This window comes from Schistocerca gregaria, chromosome 8, assembly GCF_023897955.1.
Source record: "Schistocerca gregaria isolate iqSchGreg1 chromosome 8, iqSchGreg1.2, whole genome shotgun sequence".
In the NCBI taxonomy this organism is placed as follows: Eukaryota; Metazoa; Arthropoda; class Insecta; order Orthoptera; family Acrididae; genus Schistocerca; species Schistocerca gregaria.
In genome coordinates, this window is record NC_064927.1 from 263,649,884 (window position 1) to 263,676,872 (window position 26,989).

The 26,989-nt window shown below is 39.1% G+C and overlaps 2 protein-coding genes across 8 annotated transcripts in view; one reads left to right on the top strand and one right to left on the bottom strand.

Moving 5' to 3' along the window:
• LOC126284279 (dynein axonemal intermediate chain 7-like) overlaps positions 1-26,989 on the top strand; it is an 828,882-nt gene that overhangs the window by 394,033 nt on the left and 407,860 nt on the right. The window lies entirely within an intron of this gene.
• LOC126284278 (toll-like receptor 13) overlaps positions 1-26,989 on the bottom strand; it is a 213,424-nt gene that overhangs the window by 112,409 nt on the left and 74,026 nt on the right. For all 7 annotated transcript variants that reach the window (XM_049983100.1, XM_049983097.1, XM_049983102.1 and 4 more), the window contains one exon: positions 1,042-1,371. In XM_049983100.1, coding sequence (XP_049839057.1) covers positions 1,042-1,371 — 330 coding nt within the window. The remainder of the gene's footprint in view (positions 1-1,041; positions 1,372-26,989) is intronic.

Consider the following 26,989-nt stretch of genomic DNA (forward strand, 5'->3'; position numbering starts at 1 on the left):
ACAGTCGAAGAGGGTCATAATGTGCAATAGGCAGACATGTATCCAAGACCATAACACAGGAATTCCAAACTGCATCAGGATCCATTGCATGTACTATGACAGTTAGGTAGGAGGTGAGAGAGCTTGGATTTCATGCTCGAGCAGCTGCTCATAAGCCACACATCATGCCGGTAAATGCCAAACAATGACTTGCTTGGTGTAAGGAGTTTAAAACGTTGGACAATTGAACAGTGGAGAAAAGTTGTGTGGAGTGACAAATCACGGAATACAATGTGGTAATCTGATATAGCAGAGTGTGGGTATGGCAAATGCACATTTATATATACCTATTTAGGCCTACAATTGTAATCATTGACTAGTCACCAATGTTTCATTGTATTTGTTATGTATTACATTATGTGTAGCAATAAAGGTTCTGTTCTATTCATCAGTTATTTAACATAACTGAAAATGAAACAGCTTCTTGTTTTGTTTAACATAACTGAATGTGAAGCACTTTTTTCTTAACCAGCAGCTCATAATCCCCACAACAGAGTTGCATGTATTTTGAATTCTAACAATAATTAAATATTAATTTAGTTTCTAACATATGCTACACTTAATTAGAAGCTACCTTCACTCATTTCACATCTCTGAAAAGTTCTCCTTCATTGTGAGAGCTGCAGACCTAAAAAGGAAGATTAATCTTAAGGTCCTATTGGATGACGAGACTTAGGGAAGGAGTGCAAGGATAATGATGAGGAAGGAAATCTGCTGTGTTTTTTCAAGGAACCATCCTGGCATTAGCTTTAATCAATTCCAGGGAACCACGGAGAACATCACTCTGCCTTACTGGATGGGGATTTGAATCTTGCTTCTTCTAAATATGAATTTAGTACCTTATATTGAACATAATGAATCAGTGACTTGACTTCTATTTGTGTGAGGTGTCACATGAACAAATGCAAATGAATGAATGTATGATTTTGTGCTATATTTGGAAAACTTCTAAGCAGTAATTGCAGACAAAAGTTTAATTAGTAAAATACTGGAAAGAATTACCAGTATCGGTGGTATCCCATGTTGTGATTCCATTGTTATCCAAATACAGAGCTTTCAGCTTATGAAGACCTTCAAATATCAGATCCATCCTTTTCATATGCCCAAAATGGCTGTCTGTTATATCCAGTGTTTCAATATCCTCTGAGCCCTTGAATGCACCTTCTTCAATTGTAGCTTCAAATAATTTAATATATACTGCTCTGACAATTATGTTCTGGAATATATGGTCAGTTCTGCCATTCAAAATTTGCAAATACATTGTTTCCACTGGAGCGTTTCTTATAGCTTCTCTTGATATTGTATTGCTGCAACACATCAGAACTGTGCCACCTGTAATTATATTAAGAATTTAATCATGCAAATTGAACAATACAAAAATGAGTGATTAAACTTAAAATGGCAGTTAAATATAAAAAGTGCTTTATTTAGGTAATGAAATAAAATTAATAAAAAACAGAACATGGTGCCAAAATACATAAAAAAAGTTTTTCATCATAAAAGAAGAAGCATAAAATAAAATACAGCACAGTTGGCAGAATGTGCCACTACATAGGCTGAATATATACAGTTGATAATAACAATTACAGATCATCTGAGTGAACATGAGTTATACAGTATTTTAGGTCACATTATCCTGTCATAAGCAGAAAAGGTGATTGGTTGTCATTTAGTAGTAGTAGTGGTGGTGTTAGTAGTAGTAGGTTTATTCATCTAAGGATCATGTTTAGGATAATAGACATGTGGTGGTGTTATAGTTTAAGAACAAAAATAAAACAACAAAATCATAATTCATATACAGTATGTAACTATATCACGAGGGGTAAGATAGATACTGCCTACAGGAAAATTAAAGAGACCTTTGGAGAACCACTTGCATGAATATCAAGAGCTCAGATGGAACCCCAACTCTAAGCAAAGAAGGGAAAGCAGAAAGGTGGAAGGAGTATATATAGGGTCTATACAGGGGCGATGTCCTTGAGGACAATATTATGGAAATGGAAGAGGGGTAGATGAAGATGAAATGGGAGATATGATACCGCTTGAAGAGTTTGACAGAGCACTGAATGACCTAAGTCGAAACAAGGCCCCGGGAGTAGACAACATTCCATTAGTAACTAATGACGGCCTTGGGAGAGGCAGTCCTGACAAAACTCTACCATCTGGTGAGCAAGATATACGAGACAGGTGAAATCCCCTCAGACTTCAAGAAGAAAATAATAATTCCAATCCCAAAGAAAGCAGGTGTTGACAGATGTGAAAATTACCGAACTGTCAGTTTAATAAGTCACAGCTGCAAAATACTAACACGAATTCTTTACAGACGAATGTAGAAACTGGTAGAAGCTGATCTCGGGGAAGATTAATTTGGATTCTGTAGAAATGTTGGAACAAGTGAGGCAATACTGACCTTACGACTTATCTTAGAAGAAAGATTAAGGAAAGACAAACCTACATTTCTAACATTTGTAGACTTAGAGAAAGCTTTTGACAATGTTGACTGGAATACTCTCTTTCAAATTCTTAAGGTGGCAGGGGTAAAATACAGGGAGCGAAGGGCTATTTACAATTTGCACAGAAACCAGATGGCAGTTATAAGAGTTGAGGAAAGGGAAGCACTGGTTGGGAATGGAGTGAGACAGGGTTGTAGCCTCTCCCCGATGTAATTCAATCTGTATATTGAGCAAGCAGTAAAGGAAACAAAAGAAAAATTCTGAGTAGGTATTAAAATCCATGGAGAAGAAATAAAAACTTTGAGGTTCGCCGATGACATTGTAATTCTATCAGAGACAGCAAAGGACTTGGAAGAGCAGTTGAACAGAATGGACAGTGTCTTGGAAGGAGGATATAAGATGAACATCAACAAAAGCAAAACGGGGGTAATGGAATGTAGTCAAATTAAGTCGGGTGATGCTGAGGGAATTAGATTAGGAAATGAGACATTTAAAGTAGTAAAGGAGTTTTGCTATTTGGGGAGCAAAATAACTGATGAAGGTCGAAGTAGAGAGGATATAAAATGTAGACTGGCAATGGCAAGGAAAGCTTTTCTGAAGAAGAGAAATTTGTTAACATCGAGTATAGATTTAAGGGTCAGGAAGTGGTTTCTGAAAGTATTTGTATGGAGTGTAGCCATGTGTGGAAGTGAAACATGGTTGATAAATAGTTTAGACAAGAAGAGAATAGAAGCTTTCGAAATGGGGTGCTACAGAATAATGCTGAAGATTAGATGGGTACATCGCATAACTAATGAGAACGTATTGAATAGAATTGGGGAGAATAGGAGTCTGTGGCACAACTTGACCAGAAGAAGGGATCGGTTGGTAGGACATGTTCTGAGGCATCAAGGGATCACCAATTTAGTACTGGAGGGCAGTGTGGAGTGTAAAAATCATAGAGGGAGACCACGAGATGAATACACTAAGCAGATTCAGAAGGATGTAGGCTGCAGTAGGTACTGGGAGATGAAGAAGCTTGCACAGGATAGAGTAGCATGGAAAGCTGCATCAAACCAGTCTCAGGACTGAAGACCACAACAACAACAACATGTAACTAAATGTCCAATAAGGACACTGAGGACTTGTAGTGGAGACCCAGATTTTCAAATTTAGCATAGAAACTCATGTGCGGAACTGTACTATTTTCCTGCTGTGAGCAAAATACCACAACATAAGTTTAATGCAACTGACTATATTATTACATATGTTACCAACCACCTATCGCCTGATGTCCCACACACATTTCAGGTTTGTTTACCTGCCATTCAGTTGAGTTTGTGATCTCCCCACAGAGGTTTGTACCTACTGTTGTGCTTGTGGTCTTTCTTCATACTTTGCTCACGTATAGAGGTTTGTACCCAGTCTTGTGCTTGTGATATTTGTTCATACTGTATAATTGTACAGTAGTAATCAATCATTCACTACAGTACAGAATGCTAGCTGTATGTTCATTTCATTTTCAATGTGTTGCTGCTGACATTGATGAACTACAAGTTTGTGCAATATGCAGATATGATGTGCTTATATGATGAAGTTCAGTGCAATTGAGGGGGGGAGGGGGGCTACTTGTAAGTTGTATTCAATGCATTTTCCACATTTCCAGACATGTATGCACTCCCTCTTTAGTACAGTGTACCAATGGGCCCCAGGGCTGAGTAAATTCAACATCAGCAGAGTTGACTGTGGTGCTCCAAGGCAGCATCATACACCCATTGCTGAAGATGCCTTACTCCGTGTAGAGGAAGAGGATGTGACAATTAGGACCAGAAACATAGTAGGTATACTGAATGTGAATCACCTAACTGTCTGGCATATTCTGCATGAGCAGCAGCTGCCTCTGTACCACTGCCGTAACGTATAGCAGTGCAGCCACAGGAGTTTGCATCAAAAGCCCCATTCCGCAGGTGGTTCTTGCACTGTTTTATGAATGGGCCCAACTTCCCATGGCAGATTCTTTTCACATTTGAAGCCAAGTTCTCCAGGGCAGTTGTTCTCAGTTCCCACAACAGTATTGTTTGGGCTCATGGAAACCTGCACACTACACACTCCCATGGGTTTCAGGAATGATATGTTCTGAATATTTGGGCAGAGTTTCTGAATGGACATGTGACTGGTCCATATCTTCCACCACATCTCGTCACTACATACTTGCCTTGACAGCATACTGCATGGGCACTTGGAAAATGTGCCACTGCATGTGCTTTTGACATGATGGCACACTAACACTTTTTTCATGTGTGGTCTGAGATCATCTGGACCAACAGTTTGAGCAAGTAACCCATGTGTTAGGCCTATATATTCTCCCAGCTTGAATCTGGTAGATTACTACCTGTGGGGTCACCTGAAATATTTGATTTATAATACCTCTTATGAAAGGCCTACTGGCACAGTTTATTTGTGTGGTGGATGCTGGAGGATCTGAGAACAATGTCGTGTGTACCAGAACACAATAGGGAGCTATCGGATCTGTGTTGGTGTCAGTGGTTGACACACTGAGGCCTACTTGTAAGTGGAGCCTGGTGACAAGCAACAAGAGTCGTGGAAGCAACATGTGGTCCTCACTATAAGGTCTGAAAGCTTGCAAAGGGAATTGAGTAACAACCCTTATACTGGTATTTTCATACCTTTCGATCTATTTTGGCAAGGTTTAGGCAGATACTTCATTATGATCTTATAGCAGAAACAATCCCAGCATTACCAAACACTGTGCACACAACATTTACTACACAGACATTATGTCATTATGTAACACTTAACAAACTTTTAGCTGAAATCAGGAACATATCAGTGATGTTGTTTCCATTTTGTCTACTGCAGATTCCTTTCCTTTTGAAGGAATGTTACTCTTGAACTGTTTCCACAAGACTTTCATACAATTTTTCAGGCAGTGAAATGTTTAATTTGATCTGCTGCTGCATGTATAGTCTGCAAGCCACTGTTCACTGCATACCAAGGAATACTTCAAACCAGTATTAGATTTTCCTTGTCCTGTTCTGTTCATATATGGTGTGATGGAGAAACAAAAGTGTACTTTCATTTTACATTCATGTTTGCTGGGTAAGGTATATGAAGGAGGTAGCAGAAATTTTGCACAGTTCTCTGGCTTTATCCAGCAGTATTTTAGGAGAACATTGTCCCCTTTCTTCCACAGATTCCCTTTTAAGTGACCTGAACATGTATTCTGCATACACTATGTGATCAAAAGTATCCAGATACATGGTTGAAAATGACTTACAAGTTTGTGGCACTCTCCATTGGTAATGCTGAAATTCAAAATGGCATCAAACCATTTGTAGTCTTGATGACAGCTTCCATTCCCACGGGCATACGTTCAGTCAAGTGCTGGAAGGTTTCTTGGGGAATGGCAGCCCATTCCTCATGGAGTGCTGCACTGAGGAGAGGTATCGATGTTGGCCAGTGAGGCCTGGCATGAAGTCAGTGTTCCAAAACACCCCAAAGGTGTTCTATAGGATTCAGGTCAGCACTCTGTTCAAGCTAGTCAATTACAGGGATGTTACTGTCATGTAACCACTCTGTCACAGGCCGTGCCTTATGAACGTGTGCTCGATCGTGCTGAAAGATGCAATCGCCATCCCCAAATGCTCTCCAACAGTGGGAAGCAAGAAGGTGCTTAAAACATCAATGTACATCAGTGCTGAGATAGTGCCAAGGAAAACAACAAGGAGTGCAAGCCCCCTCCATGAAAAACATGGCAACACCATACACCACTACCTCTGAATTATACTGTTGGCATACACACACTGGCAGATGACGTTCACCGGGTATTTGCCATACCCACACCCTGCCATTGGATTGCCACAGTGTGTGCAATGATTTGTCACTCCACACAATGTTTCTCCACTGGTCAATCATCCAATGTTTAAGCTCCTTACACCAAGCAAGGCATCATTTGGCATTTACCGGAATGATGTGTGGCTTATGAGCAGCCTCTCGGCCATGAAATCCAAGTTCACTCATCTCCCACCTAACTGTCATAGTGCTTGCAGTGGATCCTGATTCAATTTGGAATTTCTGTGTGATGGTCTGAATAGACGCCTGCCTATTACACATTGCATCTCTCTTCAACTGTTGGCGATCTATGTCAGTCAACAGACAAGGTTGGCCTGTATGCTTTTGTGCTGTATCTATCCCTTCACACACTTCACTATCACATCAGAAACAGTGTACCTAGGAATGTTTAGGAGTGTGGAAATCTCCCATACAGATGTATGACACAAGTGACACCCAAATACCTGACCACATTATAAGTCCGTGATTTCTCCAGAACACTCCATTCTGCTGGTGGTGGTGGTGGTTAGTGTTTAACGTCCCGTCGACAATGAGTTCATTAGAGACGGAGCGCAAGCTCGGGTTAGGGAAGGATTGGAAGGAAATCGGCCGTGCCCTTTCAAAGGAACCATCCCGGCATTTGCCCGAAACGATTTAGGGAAATCATGGAAAACCTAAATCAGGATGGCTGGAGACGGGATTCAACCGTCGTCCTCCCGAATGCGAGTCCAGTGTGCTAACCACTGCGCCACCTCATTCGGTGCACTCCATTCAGCTCTCACGATGTCTAATGACTACTGAGGTAGCTGATATGGAGTACTTGGCAGTAGGTGGCAGCACAATGCAGCTAATAGGAAAAATGTATGTTTTTCGGGGTGTCTGGATACTTTTGATCACATAGTGTATAAGCTATACAAACTTGTTATGATCCTTTAAGTTTGTCTCAAATTTCTTCAAAATCTTGTCACATATTGACCATATATGGGCACATTAGTGTGAGCCTGAGCAGTATATAGCAACAACATTGACAGCACGTGACTGTGGGATGATGTCATCTAATAATTCAACAAGATGAATACAGTTTTGCGAGGCACATTAGCTTGCTGAAACAGCAAACTCAGAGGTACTGCACAGACTAGCATAGCAAGCAGTGAGACACATTTCCACTCTGACAGTAGCAGTCATGTTTTAGGATGTGAGTGGTAGTGACACATATGCACAAGTGTGCTGCTGCAAACTGTAAGTACTGGATATTTTTGTAATAAAATGATTCTTAGTCTCTCAGCCCTAACCAGACAATGGAGCTCTACACTCTAAGACCCTCCCCCCCCCCCCCCCCCCCCACTTAATGCTATGATGCAGCTTTTTATTGTAGGTCAGCTCCAGTGGCTCAACTAGTTCCTGTCCAGGTGGCAGCTGGTCGCATCTGATGCACTCCACTCATTGTTTCTCATAGTACTTTTGTTAACCAGTAGTCAGCTCATGTAATAATAGAAGAGGGTAGCAGTCCATGGGGTGCAGGCATCATGGTTATACCAAAACAGTCTATGGATAGTCTGCAAGTTCTGCTGTGATTATTGTCACCTGAACAGTACGATCATAACGATTACTGAGACCATTGATTACTTGGGACAGTGTCGATACTTTCTGACAGTGAATTAGAATTCTGAAGACCAACAGAAGACAGCATTTTCAGTACTGTTGAGGCACTTTCAGTTCAAGTTAATGTCATTTGGATTGAAAAAAATGTGCGTGCGGCATTTTGGAGGTTACAGACAGAGTGTTTAGAGGTTTGAAACTGTGCCAATATCTAGTTTACTTAGATGATATCACTGTATTCTCAACAGGCATCAAGCAGCATGTATGAAGGAAATGTTTAAGAAGTTGAGTACTGTTTGTCTGGCACTGAACGCAGAGAAGTGTCATTTTGCATTGGAAGAAGTATGTTTTTTAAACCACGTAATTAGTAAAGAAAGAGTGACGATAGGCCCAAGGCTTGTGCAATTTGTATGAGAGTTCACAGTCCCTAAATCAACTGAGGAACTGCAATCTTTTTTGGGATTCTCAAGTTACTACAGAAAACTGTTGAAAGATTTTGCTGACATACCACAACCACATAGACAGTGGCTAAGGAAAGGTATGGCATTCATATGTACAGAAGTATGTCACTGTTCATTTGAAGAATTAAAAAGAGTTTTGACATCCAGGCCCGTTGTAGTATTTCCAGACTTTGTAAAGGAGTTTATCTTCTCATGTGACACATCTTCTCATGCTCTGAGGTATGTTTTAGACCAAGAGATTAATAATGAAGAGCATTGTGTAGTCTATACAACAAGACAGCTGAATGCAGTGGAGAAGAACTATACAGTGATGAAGGAGATGTTGAGCCTCATGTATGATGCCACATATTTTAGATGTTATCTTCATGGACAAAATTTCAGGTAGTCACTGACCACATTGCTCTGAAGTGGTATTGAGGCTGAAGGACACACCTATCAGGCTGACAAGATGGGACCTAACACTTAGTAAGTTTGGCTATGAAGTAGTACATCAGCCGGGGAAGAAGCGCTTGATTAAGAAGGAAAGTAGCAGTGTTGAAAGTTCTGGGGCATAGCCTTGTGGACTGGTAGGCAGCAAAGAGCACTGACAGTGACTGTAAACAGTAGAGGACACATTTGCAGTTTAGCAGCTGTAATGGACTGTTCTGCCTCAAAACAAAGCTAGGGCTATGGATAGTGGCACCAGTGAAGTTTAAGGAAGGGACTCCAAAGGAAGCACATGATCACAAGTTATCTGGTCATGGAGGGTGCACAGCAACAAACCTGGGAGTGGCTGAGAGATACTGATGGAGTGGAAAGAAAGCAGATGCAGACCAATATGTGAGAAATTCTGTACCGTGTGCCCATCGAGCTGAGTTGAATCGTAAACAAGTACCACTGCAGAGAATACTAAAAGCATCAAAACCATTTTAAACATTTGGGACTGATATATTAGGACCATTCAGCAGGAAACTGATCCCTATTAACATTAATAGGTCTTTTTTATAAGTATGTGGAGATGGCTACTACACAGGCGGTGACAGTCACACAAGCAATGGTTAACAACTGGATGTTGACATTTGGAGGACCAGACATGGTAATGGACTGGCCTGCAAATTTCATGTCTGACATACTGAAGAAGCTGTGTTGGTTATTGTACATGAAGAAGATAAGATGTCCTCTTCATCCACAGGTCAGTAGTAGAACTGAATAGGTACATAGAATAACAAGGAAAACGTTAAATTACTATGTGAATGCACATCATATTGACTGGAATATACAAGGGTTGACTGAAAAGTAATACCTCCACCTTCATAACTCTTCAACAGTTGGCAGTATTGGTATTTGGAAAGTACTGGCTTGTTCTGTAGCCTCTTCTCTATAGCTCCAGTTGGCACAAACTATAAGCATTGAACGGTTGTGTAGTTACAGTGTAAAATATGGAAACCTGCGCAGACAGTCTGTCAATGCAATTTAAGCAATGCGCAGTCACTGAATTCTTGACAGCAGGAGGTGTCACCCCAAAGGAGATTCATCAGAGAATGAAAGTAGTTTATGGTGATTGTGTTGATGTGAGTACTGTGCATCGTTGGCCAAGTAAGTTTAAAGATGTTGAGATGGGAACATCTGACCTGCATGACAAACAAAGATTTGGATGTCCTGTGACAGCAACCACCAAGTTTCACAAGCAAAATGTTGGCAGATTGATTCAGGATGATTATCATATCACTCAGAAAGAGATTGCAAGCACAGTTGGCATTTCAAAAGAGGGTGTGAGTTGCATGATTGTTTTGCTTGGCCATCGGAAGATCTATGCTTGATGGGTATCCCGGATACTGACTCCTGAAATGAAAGCGCACATGCTTGAAATTTGCCAGGAACTCCTCTCACATTATGAGAATGAATGTGACGCCTTTCTCCATTGAATTGTGACAGGAGATGAAAAGTGGGTACACCACTATGACCCAGAGACAAAATGTCGGCTTATGGAATATCTTCACAAAGACTCGCCCCCAAAAAAGAAATTCAAGATGCAGCCCTCACCTGGAAAAATTGAGGCCACAGTATTCTGGGATGTAGATGGTGCTATCCATGTTGATTTCCTTGATTGTGCTACAATGATATATTCAGAGCATTACATCACAACACTGCAAACTCTGAAACAACAGCTAACAAGGGTCTGAAAGGAAAAGGGAAATGTTTTCCTGCAGCTTGACAATGCCAAACCACACACTTCATGTGTCACCACAGAAGAACTTCAGAGACTGAATCTCACGTCCATACAGTCCAGATTTAACACCGTCTGACTTCCATCTGTTCCCGATAATGTAAGACGATCTGTGGGGATGTCATTATGTTTCTGATGAAGACGTTGAGTGAACTGTGAGACTGTGGTTGCAGAAACAGAGTGTCGACTTGTTCCACGACAGCTTCAGGAAACTTGTTCATCATTGGCAGAAATGTATCCAATTGGGTGGTGATTATGTGGAAAAGTGAATATTGGTAATTAAAGACCACATTCTAAGGATTATTTCTGCATTTTGATTTATTAAAATATTCCCATCCAAATTCAGTTACTGAAGTTGGTGGCATTACTTTTCATTCAACCCTTGTATATCTACACCATATTGACTGGAATATATATGTAAAGTATTTTGTGTCAGCCTATAATTGAAAAGTATACTCAACTAATGGGTTGTCCCCTTGTGAGGTGGTGAATCATCATACAATGTTATCAGCATTTGATATGATAAAGGCAAAGAAACATAAAGCTGGAGATTTGGTATGTGAGTTGTGATGTTACCTGAGGGCAAGCGCACAATCTGTTAGATTGTTCATCTGCACAGGAATTTGGTTGTTCCCATGATTTTGAGTCCTATACTAATCCAATAAATAATGCACTAGCTTATAAATACTCAATTAATTATTTAAAGCACATAAGACTATGAAAACATCAATTAATCTGAGAATGGTACATTTGGACAATGGTGTATGCTGACACAAGTTCAGTTTTATTTCAGTTAAAACACATTTCTTCAGATGTTGGCTGTGCAGAAGCTAATGTTCGCAACTAATAAATGATTAAGTAAAAGCAGTGCTACAATTTCTTCACATGCAGTGTTTTGCTTTTGAAAAGGCACACTAATATCAATTAATTCCCCATAGTTATCAGGTTCACACATGTCTAATATAAAGGTCAGCAACATTTGTTCAAGCTATCTCAATAAATGAACATGTCTTCACAGATCCAACTGGTGCATCAAGAATGAATAAGTCCAAACTGCTGACCATGTTATCACATGATAATACCAGCTGCTCATAGGTCACACATTTCTTATCCTCATGATGAACACAAACAAAAGCCTGTGAATCTGCACTGTTTTCTCCCTGCACAACTTGATCATATTACCACTACGTGAGTTATATCAGCATTTAACTCCTAGACCACCAATTGAAATTAATTACAATTTTTAAACATATTTTAGGTTAAACACCTATAATAGATCTCCACACTAGTTTTACATTTCATTATTATACAGTTTAACAGATTAATTCTACACCCAGCCAAAGCTGTATTTTATATACTGCCTTTCAAACTAAGAATTGAAACTGCAGGAAATTAGTCAAATTTACAGGGTATTTCCTTATGCTTCTAGGTTACTGGTGTAGTCAAATGACGATTGCACAACATTATTTTACTTCAATGTCTTACTAAAACACGTAAACAATAAGAATAACAATGCAGAAGGTAGTTTTTTAGTGTAATTTTTGTAGACTCTTTGCCTTGACACAACATTTATATTATGATATTTTTTTGTTTGGTGAAAGATATCTAGTCACAAGTAATTTTACTATTAACAACACACCTAAACGTTAATAACATAGATAATATCTGTATTACATTGTTGGTGGTGACTTTATTGGACTTTATATGTTAGCATTTCATATGACGTTTAGCTATTTGGTGTACCTAAAGCGCGGCATTTCCTGATGCAGCTGCACACCCAGCTGTGGCTCAGTCATAGCTGCCAGCTCAATCATAGTCACCAACTATGTCACTCAGCCCTTTGTATCTCATGATTAATTTATACATATAAACCCACAGCCTGTAGTGTTACATACCCTCACTCTGAATCATATTGGCCTGCTACATGTGATTAAGTGTAGCACCAATTGAATATCTGTCATTCTTAAATATACCTAATTTCTACTTGTGCCAAAACATGTGTATGGGAATTATTGTGGTAAAATAAAAAACTCTGCACAGATTAAATATATGCATAGGCATAAATGACACTCACATGAACTATCTGTAAATCAAATCATTCCGTTATGTCTACTATAATTACTAGTTCATTTGTCATTTATGAGCACATCTTTCATATTACACCAACACTAATTTCACTGGAACTCAATGCCATGAATCGTCCCTTTGAGTTGAGATAGTTGGTTCTTGCATAAGTTCACTGTAGATTGTTTTCCACTCTCTCTTGTTTACAGCCAGTAGTGTTGCATATCTATTACCAGCCAACACATCTGCCAAGACAAGAAATTTCCAAGATCCAGGTAGACCCATGCCCCCCTCCCCCTTGCCCGCCCCATCTCCCTCTCACATGAGCCCATCCCTAGGTAACAATCACAAAATACAAAATATATAAATGCATGCCTCTGTATACCTCTACTATTTACCATTCACTGCAATGTCTCACATGACTAATCCCAGTAACAGTTCTACCCCCAAGCACCAGTTTTAATTCCAGGTGCCATAGACACATCAACAAATTTGATGAAAACCAAACATTAATTCTTTTTTAAGTGACTATTTTGCCAAACAAACAATCTGCAGATTTCCTCCTTGTTTCTGCATTTACCTTCCTCACATCTTCACACATAAATATGGACATTATACAAATTAGGTTTCATTTCTGATACAGAAAAGACTTTTGACACCTTCACATCATCTGTGACTACTAGCTTTACACAGTGACATGCCTAAAAGAATTACAACATTACAAAAATGGCTAATTATTATACATCTGATTCCCTGCACTAATTTTAACTCTGTCATGTTCCTTAACCCAACTCTTTCTTTGATATGGTATACATTAACCAATATGTGCTTGAGGAACTACACTCAGAAACCACAGATGGTCCATGATATAACTAAAACAATTTTTCTGATCTCTCCATCAAGAATACTTTATTTTTGTTTGAGTTTGACTCTACTTCATCTCCTCGTTTGAATTTAGGTACTTTGTGTCTTCCATCATGCCTTCTCTTTCTTTCTAATCCCCTTTTTGCCATTCACATAACGTTTTTCTTTCCTGAGTCATCAGGTTTCTTTTGGTGGAAATTCTATTCCTTCACCAATGGAGTTCTCTGACCTCTCAACCCTCATCAATTCTTATGGAGAAAAACCTGTATGATAACTCTTTCCTGTATTCTTTAAGTCCTCAGATGCTGATACGTATCCTACCTGTGCACTGTGCTTTTTGCTACAATATGTTCTGCACAACTTGCCAAGCAGTTCCCATGTGTCTCTTTCAGCAGGATCATTTCTCAGATGATAGATCATTACCCAGATGGTACAGCAATATTCTTATTGTTTTATCCCTTACCTTTCAATATACCACTTACATGAAACAAACTGTGTTGCATTATCAGACAAAACCTGATCTGGCCTTGTAACATTTACTAAATAATCTTTCTCTAATTTATTAATTTTGCTCTTATTTTTGGACCTTCTCAAGGAATGTAATCTGACAAATTTTGGGAAAATACCAACTACTACTAAAATGTATTTAATTCCTCCATGAGCAGCTGGTAATGGTCAAAAGAGATTGAGTGAATTAGCTCATCTATAGTGTTTCATATAATGTTTTGCATTTTCCTCCATGCTGCTACCATGCTATATTTTACCATTTGACACCTAGTGCATGATGTCAGCATATTCCTGCATGATTTCTAAACATTTTTGTGCACCATAATGTAGTTGACTGTGGTAAATACAATTAATTAAAGTTTCTTTGTGATCATCTGCGAAACTCAGCTTCCATTCCTCCTTACCCAATGATTTGCATATAAATAGTATCTCCCTAAAAATTTTTAATACTCTTTAATTTTCTCATACACCTTGCACCCAAAGTTAACTTCAATAAATTCCTGTTTCTCATCACCACTCTTCAGCTGCCTCATGTTTCTACATGTTGAATTTATTTCCTTTTCTGCCTCTACATGCTTTGTGTACACCATTTGAAACTCTCTCTCCTCCATTTCCTTCCCATAGTTTTTCTTCTTTAATGACATCAATTACAAGGCATCAGCTACATTATTCTCCATATCTTCAATATATCTAATATTCTAATCAAATTGTAGGAACATGGCCCCTCTCATAGATCTGTTATTCATCAGTTCACATTCTTGCATTTAGTGCAAGGCTGTGTGATCAGTAAATACCATCACCTTTCTTCCCTCCAAATATACACTACATTTCTGAAACCCAAATATTACTGCTAATAATACTTTCTCAGGGATCCCATACATTAATTCGTGCTAAGTCAGCATCCCGTTTGCAAATGCCATTGACCTGTGTTCAGTCTCTCCATTTACCAAGTTCTTTTCTTGGTAATAATCTGCTCCTACCCTATAATCTGAGCTATAAATTGCAATACAAAATGGTAAAGTCATATCTGGATACTAAACTATATAGCTGTTACACAAGCTACTTTTTTATAGCCTCAAATTCTGTATCACAGTCAACTCTCCAATCACATGTTACATTACTCTTCAGTAATTTACATAGATTTGGTGAATTTAAAATGTAGTCATGAATATGTTTCCTATACAAAGAGCACAGTACAAAGAAAGATTTTAATTGTTTACTATTCCTAGGTATCCTACATTCTGAAGTAGCTCTGATCTCTCCTTGGTTTAGCATATTCCATTCAGGTGTCAGCTGGTGTCCTAAGAATGTTAATTCTGCCTGGACAAGTTCACATTTACTTAACTTAACAGTCATACTGCTTTATGAATTGCTCTGAACACATCTTCAAGCAGCTTACAATGTTCATTCCATGTGCTACTGGTAATTAAGACATCACTCTTCATCAATTCATTATTATTGACATGATTTAAATCTCTGACAATTTTTTTTTTTAATTTAAATTTTTTTTTTCTTTTTTTTTCCAGCTAATGGAACTTGCCAGAATACTGAGGTTAAGTTTACACTCAACATGGACGTTACATTACTGAAATTCTGTGTTAGTTTGTTCATGTTTTAAGGCTGACCATTCTCCTTAACTATTACTTTAAGTAACTTCCTTGCATCTAATACAATTCTCACCGATCCATCCTCTTTTTTTAACAATTACAATAGGATTATAGTATTCACTTCTGTCAGATACTACTGGGTGGGACAAATGAAAATGAGCCATAGTACAGAGTTCCTGGGTAAAAAAAGAGACAGCAGAGGAAAGGAAATACAATACTAACCTGACCATAGCAGATGTTGAAAGTGACCACCATTCATCTAATGGCACTTTTGGGCCTTGGTCAGCAAGTTGCTGAGGATGGATTGAAGCTGGACTTCTGAAATTGCTGCAATCTCATCCAAAATGTTTTGCTGCAATCCTAAAATACTATGAGGGTTTCGGCAAAACACCTTAGACTTGAGCGTTTCCCACACAAAGTAATCACACCCTGACAGATCAGGTTACTTGGGGAGACCAGCTAGGGCCATGACCAGGCTGATCTCTGCTAATAACTCTGTCAGGCATGAAGATTGTGTGAATATACTCCCAAGGTTCAACCAGCTGTATGGGCAGTTGCTCCATCCTGTTGGACATAACTGTGGGTCTTTTCTCCCTGCCTTAATACTGCCACAAATTGTTTCAAAATGTTGGCAATGTAATGTGCTGAAGTCAGCATATGATGAAAGAAGGTGGGACCAATAAGGCAGTGAGTAGATACTGCACACCAAATCCCAACCTTCTGATCAGGGGATGGTATTTCATAGAAATTATTTCAATTTTCCATTGCTCATAACCTGTGATTCTGTGAGTTGACGTAACCACTCAGGTGAAACCAGGCTTCATCAGACATAAGGAATGGATCCATTCATTGTTATCTCAGTGGACAGCCACTCATAAACTGGAGGCACCGAGAAGCATCTTCTGGTTTTAATGATGAACAACAGTAACTCAGTAGGGATGCATGTGCAGGTCCAGATGGAGTCTTTGCCCACATGTTCGATGTGTTATGCTGGTCTCTTGCAGCAGGTGTCAGGTTGATTTGGTAGAACTGTAAAGCATTTCCTGTTGAACTGTGGCCACATTTCTGGTGTGCAGGCATGTTTCAGAATATTTTTTGTCTTGTTCAAAACAGATTCTGTCTGACATCATTTTCAGACTAAGCATTGCATATCCACTCGTCTGCATCCAATCCAACAACTTTTTCTTGCTCGCCCTTGCTGGCCCATTATCTGCATGGCAATAGAAAATTCTTTTGCATTTATTACTTTATATGGAATCATTTTCAATTAATACCCAAAATTGTCAACCTTCTCCCATCTGTCTGAAAACACATGTCTGTATCTATATAACAAATCAGTAAGTTTCATCCTATTTTTCCTCACATAAATGACTCATTTCACTTATCTCATCATACATTTGCTCTCTCACACATTCCTCTTTACTTTCCTCCTCTTCTTTCTCTGTAAGTGAGCCATTGCCTCTTCTCTTTTAATTCCTTTTTGAAACTATTTTTTTCCAGTACCCTCCAGGACCAAATTCTCCTTATGAAACTACAATCATAATTTCACAAGAAATCTCTGCTCAATATAACAGTCATTGATAAATTTGAGACTGCAAAACAACTTATATTAAAATGATGACTATTGATACCTAATTCCAACAAGATTTCCTTATTGATGGGCTTAGTACGAGCTCTTGTAGCTGTTCTAATCTTTACACCAGTAACAGACAGTTCTTTGCTTCTAATCTGCTTCCAGAAGTATTCAGATACAGCTGAAATACTTGAACTCTAATCCAATAGTGCCCCTCTCCCATTTTTTGACTTTAATACCTATAACTGGCTGAATCTTTACAACTGTTTTACTATTTAATCTCTTTTCCTCAAATAGACCATGTTCTATCTCCTTTCTAGTCTGTTCCTCAGTTATATATATCTCCTTACATTTTCCCTCATATAATCTCTATCAAACAATTCATTAAATGATCCAATATATATTGTTCTCCTCCTAATTCTTCCTGCTATTTTGAACTTCAGTTTATACCACTCCTTTGATAGCAAACTTTTATGAACCTTAGCATAAGGTATCGAGTCATTAATATATTCAGTCTCTTCTTTTCCCAACCAGCTGCAATTAATATCCCCATCCAGAACTAAATGTTAATCATTCCAGAACACATGACTTTCAGTTTCATCGTCAGGGCAACCATCAATAGTGCTGTCCTCCTGCTTCCACTCAGTCCATCTTCATTAACCAATTCATTGTCACATAAAATTCCAAGACGTTCATAGGCCCATTCCTGCTATCAACCAATATTTCATCACTTATAACACCAATGCTACAAACATTAGAATTAATGCCCATTCCATTTTAAATAAGCTAACCCTCATTACTAGCACAAATTTTCTCATTACTAAATACTCGGCTTTCAATTAGTTCTTGAGAAAAAACTAAGAAAGCTAAAGAAATACATATTTTTTGCCTTCATCAACTTAGAAAAAGCATTGGACATAGGAAATTGGTGACAGCTTTCTAAGATGCTGGGAGAGACTGGCATAAAGTATAAGGACAGAAGGATAATGCAGGGTGACTGTGATAAGATGTGGAGAGCATCAAGAAGAAGCTGCTTTTAAGCAGGATGTATGACAGGGCTGCTCACTCTTTCCTATCTTCTTGAATGGATACTTTCAGAGGGCAATAAATGAAGTTAGGGACAAACTAGAAGCTACAGAAGAAATTAAAATTCATAGTAAGAAAACAGACACACTGAGATTTGTTGAGGATATTGCAGTGCTAAGAGAAGATATAGAATAATTAGAAGTGATGTTGGCCCAAGTGGGAAATGTTCTCAGCTCTTGCTGTAACATGAAAATTAATAAAGAGAAAACAAAAATCTTAGTGCTGAACAGACAAAACATGTTTGCTCAATGCTTACTTAACAATGAGTGAATGGAGACCAATGAATCCTATGCCTACCTAGGGAGTAAAGTTACATCAGACAGAAGGTCAAGGAAGGATATTGCAAGCTAAATCTACTAGACAAAAGCTGCTTTTAACAAGAGAAGAAACCTTTTCACACCCATCAGCCATTTTAAAAAAACCTAATAAACACATTTGTTTTGAGTGCACTGCTGTACAGAAGTGAAATGTTGACACTCAAAGAATGCAGAAACACGTAAAATAACAACCTTCAAGATGTGGTGCTAGTTCAGAATGCTCAAGATTGCCTGGGTAGACAAGATATCACATGAAGAGATGCTCCAGAGAGTGGATAGTAGGAATGGGCCAAGAGAATCCTTGTCTCCTGAAGGTAATTGAACACAGAAGGGACACATGGGTCAGCTATCTGCTGAGACATGATGGTATCATAAAAAGTATCATTGAAGGGACATTAGAAGGGAAAAATACAAGACTAGAATCCAACCAGATCATGGAGGATACCAGCTGCACCATCTATGCTGCTCTCAAGAGGAAGGCCAAAGACAGAACTGCATGACAAACTGTTGCTAATCAACCTGATGGTGGAAGACATAAGAAGAAGAAACAACACAGTCATGTCTACTTCTTTCTTGCAGCTGCCTTTATTGCTATTTATACTTTTGTCATTTGGATCCACATTGACCATTGCCTTTTCAACTGACAAGTCTAATTGGACTGCTTCCAATGTTTCAACAATTTTACTGAGCATAAGCCCACATTGCCTTCAGCATTTATTACCTAGGACCTCCCATTTCTATTGAACACTATCTCAATGTGGAAAATGGATTGACCTTTAAATTTGGTTTTATTCCATTGACTGTCTTGCTCTCCTTTGTTCCAATTTCTATATTTCTTATATGTCCATCAACATTTGTCACTTACTATAGTAATATCCATGTGATATACCCATCTATGCACTCTCCCTGTGATATTTTATGTTCTATTATGTTCCTGCCAGGCCCTTTTCATTACTTTGTCACCAGCCTCCCTGCACACTGTGAGTGAGGCCTCAGTTAGCTTTTTGACCATTTGTTCTAGAAATTAGCATTTGGTGGTCCCTCCACTTTGTTTGCTGTCTATCATTACCACTTCTTTGATCAAATTCATCCCTTCTTCCTCCAAAATTTCTATTCTCTCCAGGCTGTCTGTTCCTCCAGCCCCTGTCTTGATTACTAGATCCATTTCTCTCACCCCTCCATCTATTGCCATTGCTTCCTTTGCAGTTATTATAATTTTTCTTATCCTGATTTCTGTCAATGTGTGCAACATATATTGGCCTGTAACAGAGAGCCCTATCCTTATCTTCAATAAAGTTAAGAAATTCTTCCTTAGAATCAGTCAGACTATATATTAGTTCTTGCTGTAAAGAACGGCACAGCACTCTCTTCAAAGTTGAAACCTTAGTCAACAAACATAGTAGCCAATCCAAATGAACCAGTTTGTTTAGCTTCTTTACACAAAATTCCCTCATACTTTCCATCCCACCTTTGTATTCTGGCCTGCTTAAAAAATGATTTTGTAGCCTCAATTGCTTAGCATATCCCCAGTGCTTTAGGAATATTCTCTCAAATGTTTTGAAACTTACAAATTACTCAGTATGTTGATTATCCCAGGTCTGGGCTGCTCTTCCTAACTATCTTTTCATAAATTTTACTTTAGCTTTCTTAGCCATACCAGCTATGGAACTGTCTTTGCAAGGAACTAGGAAATGCACTTCACGATATTTGTTCTCTCCACTAAAAGGTTTAGTATGGAACCCCCGGCCTATAGGTAACTCCAACATTACATTTACTTGTCCAGCAGCGACACTATGTATGGTTTCCTTTAAATTGTTGACTTACTCTTCTAATGTCGTATAATTATTATTATTTCTAATCCCTTTGTTGCACTCATATAGCTCTGTTTTAACTGACTTGCACGCTACATCTGTATGTCTTTCAAATCCCTTACACCTTCGTTCTTTTGCATGAACCTGCCCCATAAGATCATCTTTCACAACTAAAATTTTGCCAATTAATTCTTCCTCTACTTCTTTAACCTTCCAACTAATTCCCTCTACCAACTTATCATTACTATCAAAACCTGTTCTTATTATCTGTAAATCTGTCTTCTAAATGAACACCTTTGTCAGCTGCTTTTTTTAAATTTTATTCCAAAGCACTGTTTTTAATTCCTCAAATTTTGTATCCATACTATTTTCAAATATATTACAAATTTTTGATTCCAACTCTTCAGCTAACTCAAATTTGATAGTCTCTATTTTGGACTCCATCTCTCCAACTTACACTCACAATTTTTGAATCTATGTTCCCTGTCGTGGAATCCATCTTTATAATTTCTTATTGAAATTACAAAAAAAATTAAGGTATATTCCTGTTACCCAGCCTATTTCTTGTTGTATTCTCAGATTACTTACATCACTCCTTAATTCTCAACCACCTTCACTTTGTGACTTGAGAGTTTCATCTCCCATGACTGATGATACAAAACACTAAAAAGAACTAGGCAGTTGCTGCTGTCATTTACCTTAAGTATCTCACTAGATGCTACAGTGCAATGTACTACAAAAAGTGACATCAGGAATTATCGTTGTTGGTGAGAAGATGCCACATAGTCAGTGTGGCATTGATGTGATGGTTGTGATGAGACGTAGGTGCTCTTGAATGGTGCAGCATGGGTGGAACACAGCAAGATGGAGATGGCTGGAAAGCATGGCTTGGCCACAACATATGAAAGCAGCAGCACAGTGAAGAAACAGTGACACTTGGACAACAGTGTGGGTGGCAAGTGAATGTTCTGGCACAGTAACGAAACAGCAACAATGGCAGGCAGTGATGTGGTCAGGAGTTGCCTCTTACAACTACCTCATGGACTGGCAATGGCATGAAATGCAACACAGCATTCTGAAAACTCACACAAACACATGGTAGCCCAATCCTGAAGTAAAAACTGCACCACAAGAAGTAGTGGCATAAAAGCGGTGTTCACAGTGGGGTATCAATCTATACTATAGCCTTTATCAAAGTCCACTTAAGCACAATGATAATGATTAAACTGCAGTTACTGTTAATATTGCACTGAAATGAAATGATCGTATGGCATTGTTGGCTGGGAGACCCCATGCGGGTTGTTTGGCCGCCGAAATTGCAAGTCCTTTTTAGCTGATGCCACGTCAATGACCTGTGAGTCAATGATGATGAAAGACACACAACACCCAGTCATTACTTGTTCACCTGGAACAGAAATATATCTTGGAATAGAATGACAGTCGAATCTTTGACAATAAGCCCCCAACTGTAAGTTACCTTAGGGCAAATGTGCTCTGTTAGATGGCTCGTCTGCACAGAGTTTGGTTGTACACCATTGTTTTGAGCCCTATTCTAATTCAATAAATATATGACAGCTTATGAATGGGTAATGAATCATTTAGAGAATATTTGACCACAAAAACATGAAGTAATCTAGGAATGGTCAAGTTGTACAATGATGTATGCTGACACAGTTTCACATTCAAGTTCAGTTTTATTTCAGTCAAATCATGTTCCATCGACTGGCGGCCATACAGAGGCTAATGTTCACAATTAACTTTTTTTTTTATACAGTCTCAGCAAAATTGCGCTAATGCTGATTAATTTCCCACATTTATCAGGTTCAAGCAGTCTAATAAAGGTCAGCAACATTTGCTCAAACTAACTCAATAAATAAATGCATCTTCATAATAATTGTGAATTATTGCAATTATTGCAAACTGTTGCATCTAGACTGAATAAGTCAATAAGTCTAGCATGTGAACCATATTATCACACACTAACACCAGTGGCTCATAGGTCCCATAGTTCTTTCCCTCATTATGACAAAAGCCAGCAAACCTGCACTGCTTTGTCTCTCTGCAACTTGGTCACTACTTGAGTCATATTGTTGTTTAACTTCTATAATACCAGCTAAAAATATTTTAATTCTTTATGCTCATAGGTTACTGCTTTAGTCAAATCACTACAGCACAACATTATTTTACTATGATGTCTTACTAATACATGTAAACAATAAATATAATTTAATATTTTTCATGTACGGGCGCAGTAGCACCATGCAAGGTACAATCAATAAATCTCTTTTTTTTTATGGTAGACCTTCCTTTGTGTCCAAAATCCTTTCAGAATGAAGTCTCTTTCTTTCATCAGACCATGGTCTTCCGCTCCATCTTCTAATTTCATTCCGACCAAATTTCCAATCAGATACTTTTTGTCTGAATGTTTTTGTGTCTGTAACGTCTGTCTGAGTTATACCAGCTACTCCTGCTTAATTGCAGTGATCCATTTAATTGTCTCAGTTTTAGCCCTTCTTCAGTTTTTGTAGAATTCTACTACTTGTTTAGTCAACCTAGTGAGAGCCATCCATTTAATGTGCCCATAAAATTTAAGTTTTCGGTTTCTCATGTCATGATATATACTCCTGGAAATGGAAAAAAGAATACATTGACACCGGTGTGTCAGACCCACCATGCTTGCTCCGGACACTGTGAGAGGGCTGTACAAGCAATGATCACACGCACGGCATAGCGGACACACCAGGAACCGCGGTGTTGGCCGCCGAATGGCGCTAGCTGCGCAGCATTTGTGCACCGCTGCCGTCAGTGTCAGCCAGTTTGTCGTGGCATACGGAGCTCCATCGCAGTCTTTAACATTGGTAGCATGCCGCGACAGCATGGACGTGAACCGTATGTGCAGTTGACGGACTTTGAGCGAGCGCGTATAGTGGGCATGCGGGAGGCCGGGTGGACGTACCGCCGAATTGCTCAACACGTGGGGCGTGAGGTCTCCACAGTACATCGATGTTGTCGCCAGTGGTCGGCGGAAGGTGCACGTGCCGGTTGACCTGGGACCGGACCGCAGTGATGCACGGATGCACGCCAAGACCGTAGGATCCTACGCAGTGCCGTAGGGGACCGCACCGCCACTTCCCAGCAAATTAGGAACACTGTTGCTCCTGGGGTATCGGCGAGGACCATTCGCAACCGTCTCCATGAAGCTGGGCTACAGTCCCACACACCGTTAGGCTGTCTTCCGCTCATGCCCCAACATCGTGCAGCCAGCCTCCAGTGGTGTCGCGACAGGCATGAATGGAGGGATGAATGGAGACGTGTCGTCTTCAGCGATGAGAGTCGCTTCTGCCTTGGTGCCAATGATGGTCGTATGCATGTTTGGCGTCGTGCAGGTGAGCGCCACAATCAGGACTGCATACGACCGAGGCACACAGGGCCAACACCCGGCATCATGGTGTGGGAAGCGATCTCCTACACTGGCCGTACACCTCTGGTGATCGTCGAGGGGACACTGAATAGTGCACGGTACATCCAAACTGTCATCGAACCCATCGTTCTACCATTCCTAGACCGGCAAGGGAACTTGCTGTTCCAACAGGACAATGCACGTGCGCATGTATCCCGTGCCACCCAACATGCTCTAGAAGGTGTAAGTCAACTACCCTGGCCAGCAAGATCTCCAGATCTGTCCCCCATTGAGCATGTTTGGGACTGGATGAAGCGTCGTCTCACGCGGTCTGCACGTCCAGCACGAACGCTGGTCCAACTGAGGCGCCAGGTGGAAATGGCATGGCAAGCCGTTCCATAGGACTACATCCAGCATCTCTACGTTCGTCTCCATGGGAGAATAGCAGCCTGCATTGCTGCGAAAGGTGGATATACACTGTACTAGTGCCGACATTGTGCATGCTCTGTTGCCTGTGTCTATGTGCCTGTGGTTCTGTCAGTGTGATCATGTGATGTATCTGACCCCAGGAATGTGTCAATAAAGTTTCCCCTTCCTGGGACAATGAATTCACGGTGTTCTTATTTCAATTTCCAGGAGTGTATGTCTGTGTATTCTTCTATTTACTTATTACTTCTCAGCCTATAAGTTTCACTATCAGTAATTTTGGGGCCTAATATTTACTTAATAATCTTTCTTTCTTTTGAATTTCTTTGATATCCCTCTTTCTATTTAAAATTAAAGTTTCTGCTCCATAAAGACATTTGGGTATGATTACAGGGCTGTAATGTCTATGTTTACAGAATTTAGAAAGCGACTTTTTATTATAAATATTTTGTGTTAATCTGAATGCAGTTGTCATTTTTCGACAGACTTCATTTGCAGCTTTTTCCAGACCTTTTTCTTGTATGATTTTCCCCAAGAATTTAAATTGAGAAACCTTTTTTATTTTTCCATATTTCATGTTCTAAAACTTTAGTGCTCAGTTTGGTTTTGAGCTGTGGTAACATCCATAGTTAAAATTGCCAGATCATCTTCAAAGGCAAGGCAATCTACTCTAATAAGACTCCTACCTAAATTGATTGATTGATCTATATTTTGACTCAATCTGTAATTACATTTTCCAAAATTCAATTAAACAGTAATAGGGAGAGTCCATTTCCCTGTCTAACAACAGTCTTTATATCAAATGGTTCAGATATTTTCCCCATGAATTTAACTTTAGCGCTAATGTCAGTTAGTTTCCTCAATTAGTGTTAGAGTTTTATCATTTTTTATTGAACCATTTTATCTTTAAAGTTTGGAAAAGAGATTCATGATCAACTGAGTCATAGGACTTTTTAAAATCCACAAATGTACTTACAGTATTGTTACTAGAAATCTTTTGGTGCCTAAGGATTAGTTTCAAACTAAGAATTTGTTCTGGACAGAATCTGTTTGGTCTAAAGCCTGCCTGGTATTCACCAACTTTAGGTTCTAACTGTTCTTGGGCTCAATCAAGTAAACATTGCAAGATAATTTTGCATGTGACAAGAGAAACGAGATTCCTCAGTAGTTATTAACATTGGTTTTTATCCCCTTTTTATGCAATGGATGAATTAGGGCAGTTTTCCAGTCCTCAGGGAGCTTCACTGTTGTCAGCCAGGTGGTTAATGGTGCCTTAACCCAGGATCGCTAGCACCTATTGTTGTCACGCAATAACTCCCATGTTAGATTTTTTCTAACAAAGATATTTCTTTACATTTTTGGCTGTAGGTTCGATACAGAGATACAATAATAAGTAAATTACCTCTTTATTATTAGCAAAATATTATAATTGCATACAAATATTAAATTAAACATATATCTTGCTTTAGTTTTAAAAATTCAATATGCGATGGCTACACACAGTTTATCGTTACGTCACAACACTTCTCCTAATGCCACCTCGAAACAGGGACTGTAAGTGAACATACAACTGTTTTACTAATCTGAGTCAATTCCAGCTTCTTCTGATGAACTCACATGGCAAGTAAGCACTCTCATTGCTGTATGTTCTTTACAACTTTACAAATGGAACTGGAACAAATATGGCTGCAATGCTGTGTATATATAATTTTTTTTTTTTTTTCTTTTAGGGCAGTAGTGACAACTTGTTTTTTCTCTTGATTCACTTGCTTCTTCTGCTGTAGGCAGGTTGTGGATACCTACAACACTTCTTATTTTCTCCTTCAAGTAGTGTTGTGATATGGTAGGAATTTGCATACATTTGATCATCTGTGCTTTGTAAGCACCATTCTCAGTTCTGTCAGAAATCTTCTCCTTGGGATTAAGTCATTCATATTAATCTTTTATATTATTTGAGCATTTATCACCCTGATATTCAGCCAGGGGGCTAGTAATTGCTTATTCTTGAAATAGAATATTCCAATTTCAGACAGTCAACAATATCTAAATCACCTTTTGTAAGATTGTAGAATGTAATCACTTCAGGTTTATTTGATTTGCAACTGTCCACATCTATACTATCATCTCCGTGCATGGTAGATATCATTAGTACAGTATTTTCTGTTTCTTGTTCAGGACATATGAGCAAAGGAGATGATTGTTATTTGGCTTCTTTCCAAATACAAAAATGCTGCTGTTTATTGACCTACACTTTACAGACAGTAGCTCTGGTGGAATTTCTCTCTTATTAGTCGACAGAGTACCTACTAGTGTCAGTCAATGATTAGTGTACAGTTCATTAGGAACTGGTATAGATGTAAAATAACTGTCCATCATCACATTCCTGCCTTTGGTTTCAGTGTGTCAGATTAGTAATAACACCATATTCCTTGCATCATTAGGTACTTGATATGGGCCAGCAGGCTGTTTGCCTGCATATAATTCCATATTCAGCATGCAAAAAGTTCTAGCATCACAGAGTGCATGTAACTTTATTCCATATTTTGCTGGATTGTTGGGAATATACTGCCTCAATTTGCAACATTCACGGAAAGCTTCTAGCATCTCATACTACTGTTCTCAGTGCTCCTACACTGCAATTCTTCTAGCAGACATTCACAGACACATTGAATCGGTGCCAGATTATCTCTTTCCTTCCTCTGTCCCCTTATAGACTTGTCACGAAAAGTACAACTTGCAGAAGAG